General features: G+C 52.3%; 1 protein-coding gene across 1 annotated transcript in view; it reads right to left on the bottom strand.

Moving 5' to 3' along the window:
• Positions 1-20,095, bottom strand: part of SLC7A5 (solute carrier family 7 member 5) — a 45,817-nt gene that overhangs the window by 14,768 nt on the left and 10,954 nt on the right. Inside the window, exon 2 of the mRNA XM_066348411.1 lies at positions 12,749-12,874. Within this exon, the coding sequence (XP_066204508.1) occupies positions 12,749-12,874 (126 nt within the window). The remainder of the gene's footprint in view (positions 1-12,748; positions 12,875-20,095) is intronic.

The raw sequence follows: 20,095 nt of genomic DNA, 5'->3' as shown, positions 1-20,095 counted from the left end.
CAAAACGAGGCTTGTGTGTGCGATGGAGCTCTTGAATGCCCCCTCTTCATGGTTGCTGTGAGTATAACATGACCTGAAAATGACTTAAGACCCTGGAACATGGCAGGGCCTGAGCTGAACAAAGGACAGTGCGGCTGACGGTGTCATGATGCCAGGAAACTCTCTTCCCTAGGATGGTGCTGTGTGAACACCTTCTGGACAGGTGTTGAGGGTGGGGGTGGGGGGAGGGCTTTAGCCTTGATCCTTAATTCAGATGAACAGCGCACTGGGCTCTTGGACATGAGCCCTGATGACTTAGCCCATTTCTCCGCTGACCATTTCTACTTGCAATGAGATGGGACCCCATATTCCGTGGTACTGCAGTCTCACTGTGTTGAAGTTTGTGGACAGAAGAGTCTGTCTGATCTGTGTCATGGCCCAGCGAGGTTCATATGTGAGTGTCCCAGGGCTGCCCCAACAGGTGACCACAAGATCGGGGGCTCAGACAACAGAGGCTTCTTCTCTTCCAGCCTGGAGGCCAGAAGTCTGAAGTTCACACTCACTCTGGCAGCTTTGGGGAGGATCACTCCTGCCTCCTCCAGCCCGTAGTGGCTCCAGGTATCCTTGACCTGTGGTTGTATCACTCCAGTCTCTGCCTCCATCCTCACATAGCCTTCTCCCTATGTCTCCTCTTCTGTCTCTTTTAAAGATGCTCGCTGGATTTAGGGCCTACTCTAATTCAGGTTGATCTCATCCCAATCCTTACTTTGATTATATCTGAGACCCTTTTTCTAAATAAGGGCACATTCACAGGTTCCAGTGGACATGGGTTTTGGGGGTCACCATTCAACCCAGTACAGCGGACAATGTAGGTACCTCAGAAAGGTCCCTGGCTACTAGGACAGATTCTGGCTCTTTCTGAGGATCAGGTACATCACCTGTAAAATGGTCCAGGAACATTTAGGCCTGGAAAGATTCACTCTGTGAAGAGGGATCAACGCATCAGCTGGTGCCAAAAGACAACGCCAGGAGTCAGGTGGGCTGGCTTCCCGCTCTCCACTGATGAGGGTTGCCTGGACCAGGGGTTTTCAGTTCCTGGCTCTGGGGGAGAGCACAGCTGACATGCACCTCACAGGAGGGCTTCAAATAACAGCAAAGGCGCAGATCACCTCCTGCCTACCTGACAGCAGGAGGAGCAAGCTGAACTCTTGGTCAGGTGTGGACTATCTGTTAGTTCGGACACTGTTTCTAACTAAGTCCTGTGGCTTTACATGTTAGAGTCTGTGCTTACCTGGTCTCACTGGGCCAAGCTAGGACATGGCCCAGGGCTGCTACTGGGTCATTGTCACCACTGGCCAGCAGGTCAGCAGGTTCCTGGGAGGACAGGGGAGTAGGGAACCCCATGGGTGCCCAAGGTGTTCAAGGAAGCCTACACTTTCCACAAGGTGACAGCCTCGGTTACTTTGGAAACAGGACAGGGTGACAGCATGTGAAGTTTTTTTTTTAAGTTTTAGGTTTTTAAAATTGATTTTACAGAGATGGTTGGGGGAGTGAGAAGCATCAATTCATAATTGTTTCACTTTAGATGTTCACTGATTGCTTCTTGTATGTGCCTTGACCAGGCAAGCTCAAAGTTTCGAACCCATGACCTCAGCATTCCAGGTCGACGATCTAGCCACTGCGCCTCCACAGGCCAGGCAGTACGTGAGGTTTGTCAAGGGACCTCTGAGAGGAAGGTTCCCCATAAGACCTGTCCCTTTACCTAACTGAAGCCGGCACTTCAAGGCAGCACTGGATTTCCTGTTGCAAACACTGCAGCAGAGGAGGGAGAATCCCCCGTCTGTGGGTCCATCTTCGCCCGGACAGTGACTTCACCCCGGAGCTTATTTGTTCCAACCCTGCAGGTATGCTCAGGCCTCCGATCTACTGCCTGAGCTGGGGCACGAACATGGGACCCACAAGCTCCTCTCACCCTGCCCACGAGGCCAGTCTTGTGACCAGAACGGGCTCCACGGTAGCTGGCACCTCACCCCTCCACCTCCCTGCACATGATCTGTCTTGGAGGCCCATTCCCAGGACTGCCTGGTCACAGGGTGGTCAGCAGGTCAGGTGGGTGGCTGCAGTGCTGGGGGCCAGCTCAAGGCAGTGCCCTCTTCAAAAGGACCTTAGGAGAGGCTCTTCTGTGCTTCCTCCCAGCTGCTCTCCAATGGAATATACTGGAATGTGCATTCCTTTGCATCTGCAGAGCCCTGCCTGTCCAAGGGTCTTGCTCACATACTTCTGTGGGGAGGGAGACAGAGCATCTGTCCTACAGTCAGGGAAACTGGGGGTCAGCCCACCTGCCCACGGGTGTGGGGATCTGCTGGCAGGCAGCTGGTCTTGGGACCATGAGGACAGTCCCTGTGAATGCTGGGCCAGCTGACAGGTCTCACCTCTGGGTACTGCATGCACGAGTCAGAGCCCACACCACCCAGGATGCTACAGGTGTGCCTAGCGTTTAGAGGGGCTGTCCAGGACTGCTCCTGCTAGCCTAGATCTCCAAAGAACACACTGCTACTCCCCACCCCTTACGCAACAGGGCGCTGCTGCTGGGTCCCGCTCTCATAATTACTTCTGGAACAGTCAAGGTTTTTCACGATTAGGTTCCCTACAAGTAATGCAGGCTTGTCTGAACTTAAAATTTTCTCATCATCTGCCCCACTTTCCTATTAAGATATACCTTTATACCTCCTATTTATTTTTCTGATTGGATTTCTTATCCCACATGCTGGGATACAGATTTTGGTGCCATGGTGAAAATTAGCTCCCACCTCAAGCCTGATCCTGAATAAATAACACTGTGAGTATATGTGTATGTGTGTGTCTGTGCATGTGCACGTGTGTGGGTTAGAGACACTGCTACACAGGGGAACAGCTGTTAAACTTGCTCAGGATAAAACTCAAGGCTTGAGTTACAGCCCTGGGGCTCTCAGGTAAGGAGTGAGTGCTTCTGCCCCAAGGCCTCTGCACGGCCTCAGTGTTTTCACCACGGGATTGCCAACTCCGAGTTTGGACAGGTAAACGCAGTCATTTCCCTGAGCCAGTCAAGCTGGGGACAAGGATTACTGCTGAGGAATGATATTTCCTAGGATTTACAGCTTGATTTTGCAGCCTTTGAAATGCCACGTAAATAAATACTGCCAGCTGCTCTGACCAACAAGATTGAAGCACCTCACTGGGCTGTACCTGGGGCCTTAGTCAGGCCCCTCCCAACCAGCCCATGATGCTTCTATTAAGGACAGGTGTGGCTGGGGCAACCTAACGGGACATTCCTTGGTTGTGCATGGCGTCATTTCCAAGGTCCCTTGGAGGAAAGCAGACTTCCAGGTACACAGAGGGACAGCACCTCCAGTTCCCACAACCTTGCGCATGGTCAGCAGACCTCCCACTTCTCCCCTGGCATGGCACGGCGAGGGAGGGCGATGAGGTCGGGCTGGGGCTGCTGCCAGAGCTCAGTCAAGGACTCGGTGCTTTGGACCCCGATCAACCTGCTGCAAGTGCCCCTGAGCTGTCGCCCTGCTTGTCACCTCACCGTTTTCTATCTCACACAGGCAATGTGTGCTCTGAGGACCAGGGACAGAAGGAGTGCTCTGAGAGTGAACTGCACAGATGTACACCTATGGCAGAGCTCCTGGGTTTGCTTAGCCTGTCTGTGCTGGATTCTGGCTCAAATCAGAGACCCACAGCTCCACTGGGGGGCTGAGTGGAGCTGGTCAAATGCTGGCTGAGCATGCTGCCCCTCAGTGGGCGCCAAGGAGAGGGTGCAGGTCTGCTGGCTCTGCACGGCACTCTGCCCGCCCCCACAGGGCTGGCACAGCCTGAAGGAGCTCGGGGGGATGGTTCAGTGGCAGTGGCTCTGCCTGCTCTTGCCTCTGGGCTGGAGGACGCCTGCCTGTCTCCAGGGCAGCAAGAAACAAGTGAGGCAGTCACACGTCCATTTAAAGATGTGCATTAGCAGCTGCTGCGAGCCCGGTGACCCCCGAGGAAGACAGATGGGAGACAGGGTACCTTCCCAGGAAGAGGCCAGACTCTAGACTCCACACCCACCCACGCCAGCAACCAGAGCACATACAGCAATGTCTGGAGACACTAAGGATTGTCATGCTGGGGTGGGGTTCCTCTAGTGGGAGGCTAGGTGTGCCTCTTGACATCCTGCAATGCACAGGGTGGCCCCACAGCAGATAATCCCAGAAGGCAACAGTGCTGGGCTGAGACCTCACTCTAGACAGTGGAGAGTAGATGCCTGGTGACATGCCACAACTTTCCACAGTGGTGGAGACTGTTCCCAGTCCTCTCACCCATGAACCTCAAATAGGGCCATGATTCTGGTTTCAACATAGAGCTCCAGGCCCAGGCAGACACAGATGAATGACTGCTCTAGTCTCATGCCCCCCCCCCCCCCTTCCTTCTATCTACCGGGAAGACAGGGACAGGAACAGTGCAGGGCCTCCCATAGGGACCAGGGCCAGGGGTATGGGAACCCCAAGTCCCCACAGTATGACGATGATGGCTCCTGTCACACTACAGAGTTCCCTGTACCACCACCTATTCTCTGGGGCTTTTCTGCACCCTCAAAGCCATCTCTAACTTGCATTCCCCACCCAAGAAGCTTTTGCATCTTCAGTCTGTCTTCCTTGTCCTAAAATGCAGCCATTAACAGTACCTCCCGGGAGGGCCGCCCAGAATGAGAAAGCTAACACACAATACAGCCAGATACTGGGCCCGCCCTTTGGCAAGTTTAATGCCACAGACTGCCTTGGGAACCAGGCAATGCCTGCCTCCTGCCTGCTTGGATCTCCTAGAGAACCAGAGTAATTGCGGTGGGAGCATTCAAAAGGCCCCAGGGAGCTGATTTCAGGGAAAATCAGCCAAATTACTGTGTTATGCAGACATGGGAATGATCATCGACCCAGTGTGGGGGTGGGGGGAGCCTCCCACCCTTAGAGAAACTTCCTTGCCAACAGAAGAAGTCTTGGAGGCTGCCCACAGCCATGTGCATGTGGGGGCAGGACCGGAATCAGTCCTTCCTCCTACCTAGGGAATATACCAGCTCCCCTGGCTCCTGAATCAGAGGACAAAGAGCTCCCCACAGTCCCTGCATCCCTTTGAGACCTCACCTGGCCTACGTGTATTGGGGAAGGCCTGGTCAAATGCTCAGCAGGGCTTTGCCTGGGCCCTAGGCCTGGGAAACCAACACGTGACCTGTCAACATTCCTAATCTTGGGATGCCTGTCTGTAGGCGGCAGCTAGAGAAAATTCCAGAGCCTCAGCCAGCCCTTGGGCGCCCCTCCCAGGATAGGGACTCAGGACGCTGACTATGAGGAAGCCATTCCCTTAACTGGGGGAGCATCCACCGCGGGAACCTTCAGTCTTTGGCCCGACTTTTACCCTCTGGATTCCACGTGATGGTCACTTACATCATGGAGTGTGCTGAACAGGGTTTCCAAAATTCATGTCCACTTGGAACCTGAGAATATTACCTGATCTGGAAAAGGCTGTTTGCAAATGTAATTAAGGTAAGAATTTCAAGATGAGATCATGGATCAGAGTGGGCCCTAATTCCCAGGAGAGTGTCATGAAAAGACACAGAAAAGAAGAGACATAGAGAGAGGGCATGTGAGGATGAAGGCAGAGCTGCGTGATGAGGCCACAAGCCAAGGAACTACGGGAAGCTGGAGGAGACAAAGAAGAGCCTCTCTACAGATCTCAGGGCCCTGAGATCAGCCTGGCCCTATCTCAGACTTCTGGCCTCCGGAACTGTGCAAGGATAAATGTCTATTGTTTTAAGCACCCTGCCCCAGCCACTTGCTAAGACAGCCCCAAGCACTCTCTGCAGATAGAGACCAACCAGGCCTTGTTCCATTCAGGCCAAACCTCCCTGGTATCTACTCTGTGCCTCACGGGCAGGGTAGGGACCTGGTGGAACAGCCGTGGCCTTGGATCCTGCTTTACAATGATATAAGCCAAGCAAGCAGGTGTTTGGCCTCAAGATCATGCTCTGTAAAGTGGGCTGATCTCACCAGGGAGCCTTGGGATCCTCAGTCCCACCTGTTTAATTAGCTCTGAGTGCCCTTACAGGACTTGGAGAGAAAGCAGAGACCCCATGGCTGGCTCATCAGGGCTATTTTCTTATTTGACTCCCTACCCTGGGCTGAGTGAGTGAGTCCAGTGTCTGCTCTAATTTGGATCTGCCTGCTCTCTGGGAACAGTGATGCAGCAGGGATCCGGGTCTGGGGGAGGCCGAGAGGAGGACAGTGCTTGCTCACCATGGCCACCACCACCCATCTGTTGTGTAGTCTTAAACTCTTTTTTTTTTTTTTTTACAGGGACAGAGAGTCAGAGAGAGGAATAGATAGGGACAGACAGACAGGAACAGAGAGAAATGAGAAACATCAATCATCGGTTTTTCGTTGCAACACCTTAGTTGTTCATTGATTGCTTTCTCATATGTGCCTTGACCGTGGGCCTTCCACAGACCGAGTAACCCCTTGCTTGAGCCAGCAACCTTGGGTCCAAGCTGGTGAGCTTCGCTCAAACCAGATGAACCCACGCTCAAGCTGGCGGCCTCAGGGTCTCAAACCCGGGTCCTCCACATCCCAGGCCGACGCTCTATCCACTGCGCCACCGCCTGGTCAGGCTTTAGTCTTAAACTCCTGATGGAGCCTGTCCCTTGGCCTCACAATCTGAGCTTCATGCCTCAGATCCCTGTTAAAAAGGATCTTCTTCCTAATCCACAGGCTTCAGGGGACCCCTGAGAACTAACCGTGCCAGCACAGGGCTTTGTGGCTGCACTTCCGTTCTAGCCGCAGCTCTGGCCCCGAGCACTCCGTCTGTGTAGCTGACCACCCAGGGCAGGGTGAGCCGAGGGGTGTGTGGGAAAGAGCCCCACTTCCAGGCCTTTGATTTCATGCCGGAGGGTGACACACAAAAGTATGTGACCACAAATCTGTTGTGACTCTGAATGTTGAATTAGCATGGAGCCATGTAGGCCCGATGGAGGACTCAATTAAAAACCATCAGAGAACCCTGGCCGGTTGGCTCAGCGGTAGAGCGTCGGCCTAGCGTGCGGAGGACCCAGGTTCGATTCCCGGCCAGGGCACACAGGAGAAGCGCCCATTTGCTTCTCCACCCCTCCGCCGCACCTTCCTCTCTGTCTCTCTCTTCCCCTCCCGCAGCCGGGGCTCCATTGGAGCAAAGATGGCCCGGGCGCTGGGGATGGCTCCTTGGCCTCTGCCTCAGGCGCTAGAGTGGCTCTGGTCGCAACATGGCGACGCCCAGGATGGGCAGAGCATCGCCCCCTGGTGGGCAGAGCATTGCCCCCGGTGGGCGTGCCGGGTGGATCCCGGTTGGGCGCATGCGGGAGTCTGTCTGACTGTCTCTCCCTGCTTCCAGCTTCAGAGAAATGAAAAAAAAAAAAAAAAAAAAAACCATCAGAGAATATCCACAGGAAAAGCAACCAACCCCTTCCTAGATCATGGCTTCACTGCCGCAAGTTCTTCCACAGCGGCCAGGGGACACCCATGTCTGCCGTGTGCCGGCCACTGTGGGCATTTCAGAGGGGCAAATTGGCCCAGGGTGAGAGCGGGGCCCTGAGGCTCCATTTCTGTCTCCTGGGGCACAGGTGAATGGTGGAGAATGGAATCCAGCCCTTTGTCCCACCCTCTGTTATAGTGCCCCGCAGTCCCAGAGTGATGTCGATCCCCTCCCTGCATGGGAGGACAGCCCATATCATTTGCTGCCGAGATGCCTGGCAACATTTCACAAGAGTAAGAGATGGCCCCAATGGCTCTGCTGTTGCTAGTGCTGCCATTTCACAGACTAGAAGATGAGGCTCCAGTAAACAAAGGGGCTTGCCCAAGGGGAGAGGTCCACAAGACCCAGACCCTCCCAGCACGAGTCTCCTCCCTGCTTCCGTCTGGCCATTCCAGGCCACCTGGACTGTTTGCGTGGGCCATTTCCACCACCTCCCCTGTGAAGCTTGACCCTGCGTCTTGGGTAGGACAGAGAGGGGCCTCTCAAGGAAGCTCACCTCCCCGCACATGGTGCCCATCGTCACAAGCCGTGCAGGGTTGCTGACATTGCTATGTGGGACGGGATAGGCCACTGCTTCTCTGAGCCCTGACCTAATAACCTAAGAACCAAATGCAAACTGTAAAATGACTCCAAGACCAGTAGCAAGTCATCATTCACAGGCCTGCCCTTGCCTTCTCACTGCAAGGTTGCTCCCTCTAGCCGGGGCCTCTCATACGCTTTCTTGATCCCCCAACCCCTGTAGTAACTTTGGGACTCTACTGGACACAGGAGGTAATCAACTCTGTTCCTGGTGCTAACCACACCAAGTCTCCCAACACTTGGGGTCAACGTTCTAGTGGCTGGGAGAGCTCGTGTAAGCTGCCGTTGATGCTGGGAGACAGGCCCTGTGTAAGGAACACATCTCTTCCCGTGACCTCCCAGGGGAGGGCATTCTGCTCAGATGCAATGTGGGAGAAGAAAGAGCTTTTGTGGAAACTTTTATCTGCAAAACTATGCAATCTGCTGTGTAACTGCTCAAGGAGACACGAGTTGTTCTCCCACCGGATGCCGTAGCCTGAGTAAGACCACAAGGGTCCCATTGTGTGTCCTCCGGAAGGGACACGGGTGTGAGGGATGAGCCTTCTGTGATCTACTCTTACCCTCCAGCCTTGAAAACACTGCCCAGCTTGGGGAATGACCTGACCTTGGGGTTGTGGACCTTGCAAGGGGTTGTAGGTAAGAGGCTAACCGACAGAAGAAGGACCTAAGCAGGTGGAGGCAGCTGGCAGGTACGTCCTGCGCCACAAAGTGCCTCTGCCACCACGTCCACCTGCTTCTCTCTGTGGCCTCCCCACGCCAAGCTGCTGCCTTCCATACTTCCTGCGAGGGCTACCCCAGCCATCTGGATCTGAAATGCCCACCTGAGCTCAGTTTCCCCTTCTGAAAAGGCTGGGAGTGAATCCAGACACCTAGATGATGCCAGGCCCCACATATCCAGAACGGTAGCACCCCCACCTCCAGCCATAGGGGAGCCTGAGCTCCTATCACACCCAGAACTCAGCCCCGGAGCCCTGCAGAGCAGTTCCTTTGTCACACACTGTGCCTTCATCCAGCCACATCCTCCTGCCCTCAGAAGGGCCTTCCTGATCTGGGCCGGAGCCCCATTAACCCCCCTTCAATTTTCCAGTTCCTGTGTGTTTGATGTCCGTGAACCACAGAGTGAGTTTTGGACGGCAGGGCAGTGTCCTCACTGGGTCTCTAAACAGAATTGTACTTGGAGCCTCAGAAACTTCTAGTGAAGAACGAGGGCAGGGCTGCTTATTGGTCTCATAGCAACAAGGAGATGAGGCCAACAGAGGCCTGGGGCTAACAGATAGCTACCTGGGCTTGAACCTGGGTCTGTTGGGCCCCACACCTGAGCCCCTTCTGCAGCCCCAGGCCCACCTGGGTGCCAGGTGGGCCAAGGAGGAAGACTGTTCTAATGCTGATTGGAGTGAAGGGCAGACACAGTGCCTAGTCCAGTCTGCCAGAGAATAGGTCACATTCTCCGACGCAGGATGGCCAGCGACCAGTCTGAGCACATGGAGCTGAGCCCCTGCTAGAAAGGCCAGCCCTTCTTCCATGGGGATCAGGCAGGCTGCCCCAGGGGGAAATAAGAGTCAGACAAATGTTGTGGGAAAAAGGGGTTAATATTTTCAACAATGTGTCCTCTAGAAAGAAAGCCATTCATCTGGAAACAAAGTAAATCTCCTAAAGAAAAACAGGAGACAAGAATTTTGCAGACGCTGCACTGTATCCAGAGTTCAGAAAGGAACTGCTTCAGGCGGGGGTTGGGGGTTGGAGGTTGGAGGTGGGGGGAGGTGGATGTTTTCGACAGCAACAGAATTATAAACACATTATGTATTCAGGCTGAACAAAAGCTCTTTGCTATCCCTACTGAAATTTGTTTTTACAAAAATCAGGTTCCCCCCTACATTCCTCATCTGTCTGTATCTAATCATGCCAGCCAAGTAAATGCCTTCGCAAGCAAGGCGTCTATCAAATGGCCCATCTCCTGGCTGGACCAAGTGGTGCGGGCAGGGTGGATTTTTTTCTTTCACCCATCAGTCCTAACTGCTTCCACGAGGCCAGGGAGTTACTCAGCCCCAACCAGGGTCCTTGAGATCCAAGAAATAAAAAGTAAACTAAGGGGTTGTCTTCAGGAAAGTGCTGAAAGCTGAAGTCCCAGGAAGGCTCCCGAGTACAGGGGCAGTGCCCAGAGCAGCAGCAGGATTAAGGGCTCACCCAGCCCTGCCTTGTGGGCTCACCCACACGTCGTGTTTGAAGGACTTCCCGGGAGGCTGGACATCACTGGCCAGATGCATGCTCCCAAGGGGTCCAGCTCCTGAGGCAGTGACCTAGCTACCCTCCATGGAGAGCGACTGCAAGTGAGGTGGAGCTTTCCTTTCAACGATGCCAACAATGGCAGCTAAGGGAGCCGATTGTTACTACATACCAGCTGCCATGCTAAAAGCTTCACATATATTAATGTATTTTTAAAATTTATTCATTTTAGAGAGGAGAGAGAGAGAGAGAGAAGCGGGGAGGAACGGGAAGCATCAACTCTCATAGGTGCCTTGACCAGGAAAGCCCAGGGTTTTGAACCAGTGACCTCAGCATTACAGGTCGTTTCAGGTCGACGCTTTATTCACTGCGCCACCATAGGTCAGGCCCATATTAATGTATTTAATAAAAATGGTCTGCCTGAATAATCTGGATTCGAGTTTCGACTTTACTAGGTCAGCGGACAACAGAGCTGTGGGCTTCCCTCTACCCCAAGAGAGGACCAGTGAGGGCAGGCAATGTGGCACCCCCTGCAGCCCCATGTGCACCCAATTCTCCAGATCATGAGCATGCCCCCTGCACCGTCCCATGGTCTATGGACGTCAGATTCCTAGACAGTGTGGTACCCCACGTGGCCAGTAGTGGGGGAAGGAAGCAGGGCAGTCCAGAGCCGCAAGGATAGATTTTTGGGCATCACAGGCAGAAGCCTTGAGGACACAGGTTTGGGGCCACACAATTCACAGCTAGCCAGCTCCAAAGTGTGAGAGAGGATGGACTATAACAAGACAACAGCCACTGCCTGCTCAGGGCTTCACACTGGAGGGGAGCCGACATGAGAGGGACATGGAGCCCCTGTGCCTGCACAAGATTTTGGAAGTGTCATAAATTCTGGTTCTCCCTGTGACAGAGCTCTGAGCTGCTGCTGGGACCAGGTGCACCAGGCCAGCAGAACCTTTAGTGAGATAGGGGACACTAAGGCTGGTCTCTGGGGCCCCTGCTTTCTTTTCTGTGTATTTTTTTGAAGTGAGAAGCAGGGTGGCAGAGACAGACTCCCGCATGTGCCTGTTCGGGACCCATCCAGCATGCCCACTAGGGGGCAATGCTCTGTTGCAACCAGAACCATTTTAGTGCCTGAGGCAGAGGCCATGGAGCTACCCTCAGTGCCTGGGCCAACTTTGCTCCAATGGAGCCTTGACTGCAGGAGGGGAAGAGAAAGACAGAGAGAGAGGAGAGGGGAAAGGGTGGAGAAGCAGATGGGTGCTTCTCCTATGTGCCTTGGCCGAGAATTGAACCTGGGACTTCCAGGTGGCCCCTGCTTTCTAACAGCACTCAGATGTAGTGAGGCCCCAGGTCCCACCTGCCCTTCCCAAACAGAGGGCTGAGGGGTCTTGTTATGTGTGTGTCCTCATGGTGACCTCCTCTGAAGGGGTTCTCAGAACCTGTCTTGGACCAGCATTGCAGGATCGCTCATCTGCGGAATCTAAGCTGATGCTCACCCTGGGCCTGCTGTACCCCCAACTCCAGGAGCAACCAGTACTTCTGTTCACCAAGACACACCTACAAGAATGTTCCTAACAGTATTTTCATAGTGGCCAGAAATGGGGGACCACCCCATCTTGTCCATACAATGATAAATCAGCACCTTCACAAGGAGCAAGGCCCAATAGTGAGAGGATGAACCGCCAGTAACGTCATGGTGTGAGCGACCCACACATGACAGAACAAAGTGCTGATCACAGAAGAGAGGTCAGCATGCTAGACACTGGTGGGAAGGGGCATCCATGGCCTCGAGGACCCTTCTGGGGCCTGGACTGGACTGTTCAATGTCCTCCCCTGGGGGGCAGCTATAATTTATCTGTGGGGGACCTACAATCTGTATAGCTTCCTGTGTGCAAGATATACTTGAAGAGACAAAAGCAGCAACAGCACCTCTCTGCCATACTCACGATGTGCCAGGCACAGTGCTAAGCTCTCTCTAAGAACCTCTAAGTCACCATCTTATCCCTCCTCGCCTCTGACTGTGGGTAGGAGAGGGGGATTCAAAGGACAGGGTGAGCCTATTTCTCCCTGCCACCCTGGGAGGGGGACTGATTTGACTTGTTGGGTGATGTTCAGTTTCTCTAACTCAATGTCAGTGCTTCGCCCAGGATGGGGTGACCTGGTTCACAGGGCCCTTCAAATGGTACCCTTCATGCTAGCCTGTCAGACCCGAGGGCTAGGGGAGTTCAGAGCAGGGGACCCCTATTAAGGATAAGGGTAGAGTGTAAATAAAGCGATGTACTGGAGAACCTGGTATACCTGGGAGCTGGCTGGGACATTCAGAGGTGGGGACCCCTCAACCCTGGCACAGCAGGCCTTCCCTGGACAGCTGTGAAGGCCCAGAGGACGCACTTACCCTTCCCGATCTGGATGAAGCCCAGCAAAATGATCAAGGCCAGTGCCAGGAGTTTGGCGGCAGCAAAGGCATCCTGGACGCGGGTGGCAGCCTTTACGCTGTAACAGTTCACGGCCGTGAGAAGCACTGTGGAGATAGGACAGTGAGTGAGTCCCACTGGACAGCAGCATGAGACAGGGGCAGGCTGAGAAGGAACCCAGCCCCTCTGGTGGGGTCTCATCTTCCAGGACTTGTTTTTAATAAACTTGAGAGTTCTTTAGGCCCAAAGGTTGAGAACCACAGGCTCTTAAGCTATGATCCCAGATACTCCTGGGCTGTCCCAAAAGATTTTTTTTAATGAATAAATTTCAACTTCCTAAGGGACTGACAATCAAAACAGTTACCTCCCCCACCACCATCCACACACCTGAGTCTGAGTTGAGTGCTATCTTAAGAGTACAGGCTAGATAGCAAACCTGCCATTTGGAAGGGGACTGCATTCCCCTTTTCTGCACCCACTCAACATTTAGCATAATTTATCAGGTTCACGCACAGCCTATCAAATTTCTTGAAGGTGGGAAAACCTTTCTTGAGAATCTTCCAGAATCCCAGAGTTAACAGGTGAGTGAGGTATCCTGTTAGCACAAGTCTATGTGACAAGCCAAATGGTGGGACCACGAGGGCAATTCTGACACCTGAAATGGGGGCTAAGGGCGCATGCCACAGCCCCAGAGTCAACAAGCAGCCATGCCCAGGGGATCCCAGCTGGCACAGGAAACCACACACAGCTGCTGTTGTAACAGCATGCCTTGAAACTGAAAATCATACCAGTTACAGGTGGTTTTCCCGACCGGGGTGGGAACAGAGAAGGAGACAGGCTGGCAGCTAAGCCAGGCTCCATGAATGCACCTGGACAGAAGCAGATGCTGCCTGGGTGCCTGTAGGACCCCGGTCCTGTGCTGAGTAAGAGAGGGGTGGAGAAGCTAACACATTGCTGACCGGCAAATTTAGCAGAAGTTATCTCATGTCACGGCTATTTTTTCATAATTGAGTATGAAAGTGAAACAATTTAAATATACTTCAGTATACTTTATTTATACATAATGAATTTAAATGAAACTTTGTACATATCTGCTACTTCCCTGAGGCTCTTGGATCACTAAATTCAGCAGTTACACCTGAAATTTTGAATAATCCTCCAAAGTTGGTGTAATACCATTTTCAATTCACTCTTCTTCAAAATCACTTTCACTATCAGATCTTATTACATTTCTTTTTTGTTGTTTTGGTGGTCTAATAGCCGACTCATTACTGTCTTCCGATAAACTATCAATTTCTATATCCCTACAATATATTTCAAAATCACTTGGACAATCAGATAAAACGTCTGCATATAATTCACTGAAAAGTTTTTCACCTTCATGATCTGTCATTATATAATTGCGATAAAAACCTAAATATCAAGAAAAGTCACTTTTTTTTAATAATAAACTGAACACGATGAAGAAAGATTTTACAATATCCTTGATGTGTATGTTCAAACTGAGAGCGGTTAGAAGATAGTCCAAGTTTAGAGGGCTCGACTCTGGGATTGTTTTTGTTTGCCGTACCTTCGATTTTGTGGTCTCAGCCTGGAGGAGTGGGAAGAAAAGGAGTCCGCAGGAGAACATAGAACGGTGTGCTGTTTTTCGAACTTCGACCCTTAGGGCGAAGAGTCACAAATACAATAATCCTATATTACCCTGAGTTCCAAAAATTGAAATAGCCAATGCAAGTGCAAACACGAATTAACTCGTGAGCGGTCAAAAATGTAAGATACACATCTCAGCCTAACCAGCAGTGGCACAGTGGATAGAGCGTCAGAACCTGGGACCCTGAGGTCCCAGGTTCAAAACTCAAGGTCTCCACCTTGGGCACGGGATCATTGAAATGACCCCATGCTCGCTGGCTTGACCCCAAAGGTCACTGACTTGGCTGGAACCCCCCCTCCCAAAGGCACATATGAGAAACAATCAATGAACAATTAAAGTGACACAACTATGAGTTGATGCTTCTCACCTCTCTCTTTTCCCTGTCTGTATGTCTCTCTATCTCACAAAAAAAAAAAAAAAGATTCATACATGCCCACGAGCCATCAATGTTTAGGGATCTTGAGAGTTGGCTATTAACACAACCTCCATGTAAACTTACAATGAAACAAAATTATACTAAAACAAATGCAATGAACACTCAATACTGATTTCTTCCCTCATTTCAATATTTTTTTAATTAAAATAAATTGATTTTAGAAAGAGGTAGAGAAAGAAACATCTATTTGCTGTTCCACTTATGTATTCACTGGTTGATTCTTGTATGTGTCCTGACCAGGGATCAAACCCGCAACCTTGGCATGTTGGGACAACGCTCTACCAACCCAGCCAGGGCCTACTTCACCATTTCTAATTCATCCACTCACTCAGGTCACTATGCTGCTGAGTAGCCATGTGCTCATCCCAGCGCCCTGCACGAAGTTGCTGGAAACCAGCGGCCCAGGCAGCACTTACACCGGGAACTGGTAGGGGCACATTTGGGAGCCTTTCTCTCTTGGAGGACTGGTCATTAAACATTAACCTGCATGGCCAGGGCCTATGGGAAGGGCCTCTCTTCACCTTTCCCTGCATAGCCATCACTTCCTGAGAAGACTTCGGTAAGGTAAGAAAGTCTGGAAAGGCCTTTTGTTGATCCTTCCTCTTTTCCAGACAGAACTAACCCGGGGCTGGGGGTCCTCAGGTGGCATCTGTCCCCAGCTAGAGTAATTACATGTTACTTTACTATTTGAGGATCAGGTCCCAAAGAGATAAGACCACATTAATTAACTGGATGAGACCAACCAGTTCAGACAGAAGGGAAACAGGAAATCTTCCCAGTGTGCTCTGGATAGGATTAAGGCCTCATCGCCCTGCCTGCTTTAATAGCACCCTCCCCCTCACTTTCTCTTCCCTGCTCTAAACTCTGGCTGATGCAATGGTTTGACAGAGACTCCATATATGTTATACACTGAGAAAGTTCAGGATGAAAAATAATTTGAAACTATTTGCTTTAAAGGCTGATATTTCTAAACTGAAATACTCAGAAGTTCCCCTGTAGTGGGTATGATAGCCAAAGGCTGTGACATATGGACCCAGTATGGCCTTTACTCACAGGGACCCTGGTGAAACTGCCAGCTCCTAGGCAGAGGTTTCTGCACCTGCAGAGGCTCATAGTTAAGATGAGCTGTCTCGGGGTGCTGGGTGTTTAAATAAGGTTGTGAGAATGTGGGGCTCAGACAAAGTATCTGTGTCACAGTACTGAAGCCAACTCTTGCAGGAGCTGAAAGGCTCAGAGGAGAAGGCCAATGGAGGCAAACAGCACCTCGGTCCTGGCCCTCAACCAATGGGGAAGACAGCTGTCCTGTATTAAGCACGTCAGCACTGCCATTCCCAGCACAGAAGAGGAAACAGAAGCTCAGAGAAACCCATGTGCAAGGTGGTAGGGGCACACCTAGCACTGAGACCAGGGTGTCTGGGGCCCTCTGACACTCCCCACGGGACTGAGAGTGCAGGGTGGGGAGAGGAGGGTAAGAGTGGAATTCTCTTTTCCTAGGCTGCCAGTCTCGTGCTCTCTGGTCCAACCTGCTCAGTGGCTGGAATTCAGGATGGAGGGGCCTTAAAGGGCAAGCCCAGGATCTAATCGGTTCTTCCTGCCACTGGGTGCCAGAGAGCCTCTTCACAGTGACAGAGCTGGCTAGAGGCTTCTCTCAGACAGCCTCCCATTTCCTTACGGTTGAGCGACAATCATGAAGCAATCGCCTCAGGCCCCTCCTCCCAAGGCACACACAGCCTTCCGGATGCAGCAAGAGGCCCGGGGATTGCATCACTCCTCCATTCATGCCCTGAGGGAGGCAGGGCAGCAGGCAGGGAAGGTGTGGCCAAGCCCTCACACCAGGAGGCAGCTTTTCCAAGGCCACTAGCCGCGCTGAAGGCTGGTTGCGTCCTCAGTGGGCACTCGGCCCTGGCTTCAGACCAGAGCAGCACCGACAGCATCAAGTGCAGCAGCTCTGGCTGTCACCTCTGCTCAACTCACCCCATCTGGGGTCTCTCTACCCCATGGTGAGCAGGGGAACCTCTCCATTTCATAGATGAGGACTCTGAGGCTCCAGGAAGGGGTGGCAGCTTGTGCCCAGAGCCCCCAGCCTGTGGGCTGCCCTGGTGTGGTGGTCACTGAGACAGAGGGGGTCTTACTTGTCACTAGGGTGCGAGAGAGGCCCCTTCTGACACCCCATTACCCCTCCCACATTAACAAAGGGCACACACCCTGCCCAGTCCAAGATCCAACCCAACAGTTGTCAGAGAGCCATTGTGCACCATGGCTATCTCCCCAAATGCAGTACTATCTCAAGACATTAAAAAAGTCCAAATTGTGGACAGTGTCCTGGGCTCTTCTGGCCCTCTGGGGATGTGCTACCTCAGTCTGGAAGGGGAAGGGACCTGATCACAGAAGAAAGAGGACTTTATAATACAGTGTGTCCGTAAAGTCATGGTGCACTTTTGACCGGTCACAGGAAAGCAACAAAAGACACAGAAATGTGAAATCTGCATCAAATAAAAGGAAAACTCTCCCAGTTTCATACCTATTCAGCGCAGTTCGATGTGGGCTCACGCACAGATTTTTTAGGGCTCCTTAGGTAGCTATCCTGTATAGCCTCTACAGACTCATCACTGACTAATGGCCTACCAGAACAGGGTTTCTCCACCAAACTGCCGGTTTCCTTCAACTGCTTATCCCACCAAGTACTGTTATTCCTATGTGGTGGCGCTTCGTTATAAACGCGCAGATATTCACGTCGCATTTTGGTCACGGATTCGAATTTATCGAGCCACAGAACATACTGAACTTTCCTCTGAACTGTCCACATCTCGACTGGCATGGCCGTGGGCCGCTCCACTGTATACACAGTGTTACGTCATCATCTGCGCATGCGGACATGCTGCCACATCATCCTACAGAAACTGGGAGGGTTTTCCTTTTATTTGTTGCAGATTTCACATTTCTATCGTCTTTTGTTGCTTTCCTGTGACCGGACAAAAGTGCACCATGACCTTACGGACACACTGTATTTGTTTCTTTAAAAAAGAACCAGGCTCTGGCTGGTTGGCTCAGTGGTAGAGTGTCAGCCCAGTGTGTGGATGTCCTGAGTTTGATTTCTGGTCAGGGCACACAGGAAAAGCGACCACCTGCTTCTCCACCCCTCCCCCTTCTCTCTCTCTGTCTTCCCTTCCTGCAGCCATGGCTCAATTGGTTTGAATGAGTTGTCCCCAGGCACTGAGGATGGCTTCGTGGCCTCACCTCAGGAGCAATTGCGCAAGGGCCCCAGATGGGCAGAGCATCACCCCATAGGGGGCTTGCTGGGTGGATGCAGGTCAGGGTGCATGTGGGAGTCTGTCTCTTTGCCTTCCTTCCTCTCACTTAATAAAAAGAAAAAAGATAAAAAGAACCAAAACATATGATGAAGTTTAAATTTTTATTGTCTTTGGCTGATGAGTAAACAAGTGCTTTACTGTTCTCATAGTGTTTCTCTTTAAAAATTTTCAAAATGAAATATAATCTTAAGTAAATAGGCGAATTCATCAGGACTCTGTGTCTTTCAGCCTTAACCCAAGCAGTCCTGGGAAGAGTTGGTGAGCTGGGTTTGCAGCCCAGCTGCCCTGATTTAAGCTCCACCACCTGGACAAGATGTCCAGCTCCTCTGAGCCTTAGTTTCCACACCTGCAGGATGGGGGCTGATCTGCACAACAGGAGGTTCTAAGTGTGCAGAGAGGTAAGGAGGGTTCACTGCTGTTGTCACGACTGCAACTCAGCCCCTCCAGGACAGGAGAGTAAGAGAAGGTACTTGTGCTGCAGTTAGGGAGAGAATGGGACACCCAGGGCACAGGCCACCAGCAGGATGATAAAAGTGGGTGGCTATCAGGAGGGCACCCTGAGCCACCACCCCTACCCAGATAAAACATGGCTGTGCTCGCAAATGGTGACAGCTGGGCGAAGGAGATAGAGCCCAGAGTCCCCTGGAGAGGAGGCAGCTCTGGGCTGTATGCAGATGGCTCATTCCATAGGCCATGCTGGAAGCCTGTCCTTCTTCAAGTTTGTCCCCTTCCTCATTCTGCTGTAGCATAACCCACCTAACTGGCTGGCAGAGGCGTCCGGCTCAACCTCGGCAAAGGAACCAGAATCCCAGAGCTGTGCTACAAAGTCACCATCCATCTGCTAAGGGGCTTCTGCCCTCCTCCTGCCGTGGCGGCTCCACTTGTATCCCCATCCTTATGTTGGTTACAGCTCAAGGCCCCGAAGTGCTGCCCAGTGAAGGAAGAATGATGCCTTGACTGGGCCTCTTGCTCTAACCCTCTAGCCTCAGGGGACACCTGGTTACAGTTAGAGCCCAGCTGTGAGGTCCAATGCCAGCGCTGGCCTGACTTGGTGACTTGGTTCAGATTAGTCATCTGCAGACCCCAAGGGCTGAGGACAGCACTGGACATAAGCTGGATGATACAGTGCAGCTTCTCCCATGACCTGCTATTTCTCAGGATTTCATTGGGTAGCATCTCTGGGTCCCTCCCTGGCCCTGATCATAGTGTGTCTTAGAGACCCCCCCCCCCCCATTCTCTCTGCTTCCCCATCTGGGTGGTGCTTTCTACACAGTTTTAGGGGCCTCAATAAAAAGGGGCAATATAGGGGGCAAAGGCAGTCTGAGACCTATGAGCCATGCTGCCTCACACAGGTGGGGTCTGGCTATTAGTAACTGGCCAGAAGGGGCTGAGATGTCAGGCAAATGAGCATCGTTTGACCCAGAACTCTGCCACAGGTCCTGAGATGAAAAGCAAGTGCCAGCAGGCTGAGCCGGTCCCAGGAAACTTGGCCAGCCTGGTCTCCTGGGCTCACCCAGAAAAGTAGCTGGCACCAGGCCAGAGTAGTGCCCACTGACCACTGCTAAGTGAGGATGGTCCGAGACATGAGCTCAGGAAGACAGCCAGCCTGCTGACTTGGAGCCGGAACCCCACCTGCCAGACATCTCGGCACTCACTGGGCATCTGGACCCTGAGCCCTGGCTGTTGGTGGGTTGACTCCTAGGATGACAGCCAGTGATCATGCATGGGATAGTATGACCCATGTGGCGGGGAAAGCTGCCACCAACACAGCTGACCACTGAAGGGGCGTCCAGCCACTCTATGGGTTCTTGTCCCGCCTTTGCCTTACTCATCCAAATCTACCTGGCACACATGGGAACCAGGGTTTGGTGGGCGTTCAATGGACATGTGGCTTGTTAATCAGCACCTTCTTCCTGGGACCACTGAAGTC

Source organism: Saccopteryx leptura, chromosome 9 (assembly GCF_036850995.1).
Source record: "Saccopteryx leptura isolate mSacLep1 chromosome 9, mSacLep1_pri_phased_curated, whole genome shotgun sequence".
Taxonomy (NCBI): Eukaryota; Metazoa; Chordata; class Mammalia; order Chiroptera; family Emballonuridae; genus Saccopteryx; species Saccopteryx leptura.
The sequence above is the reverse complement of the archived record's forward strand: the minus strand, read 5'-3'. Positions and strand labels throughout refer to the sequence as shown.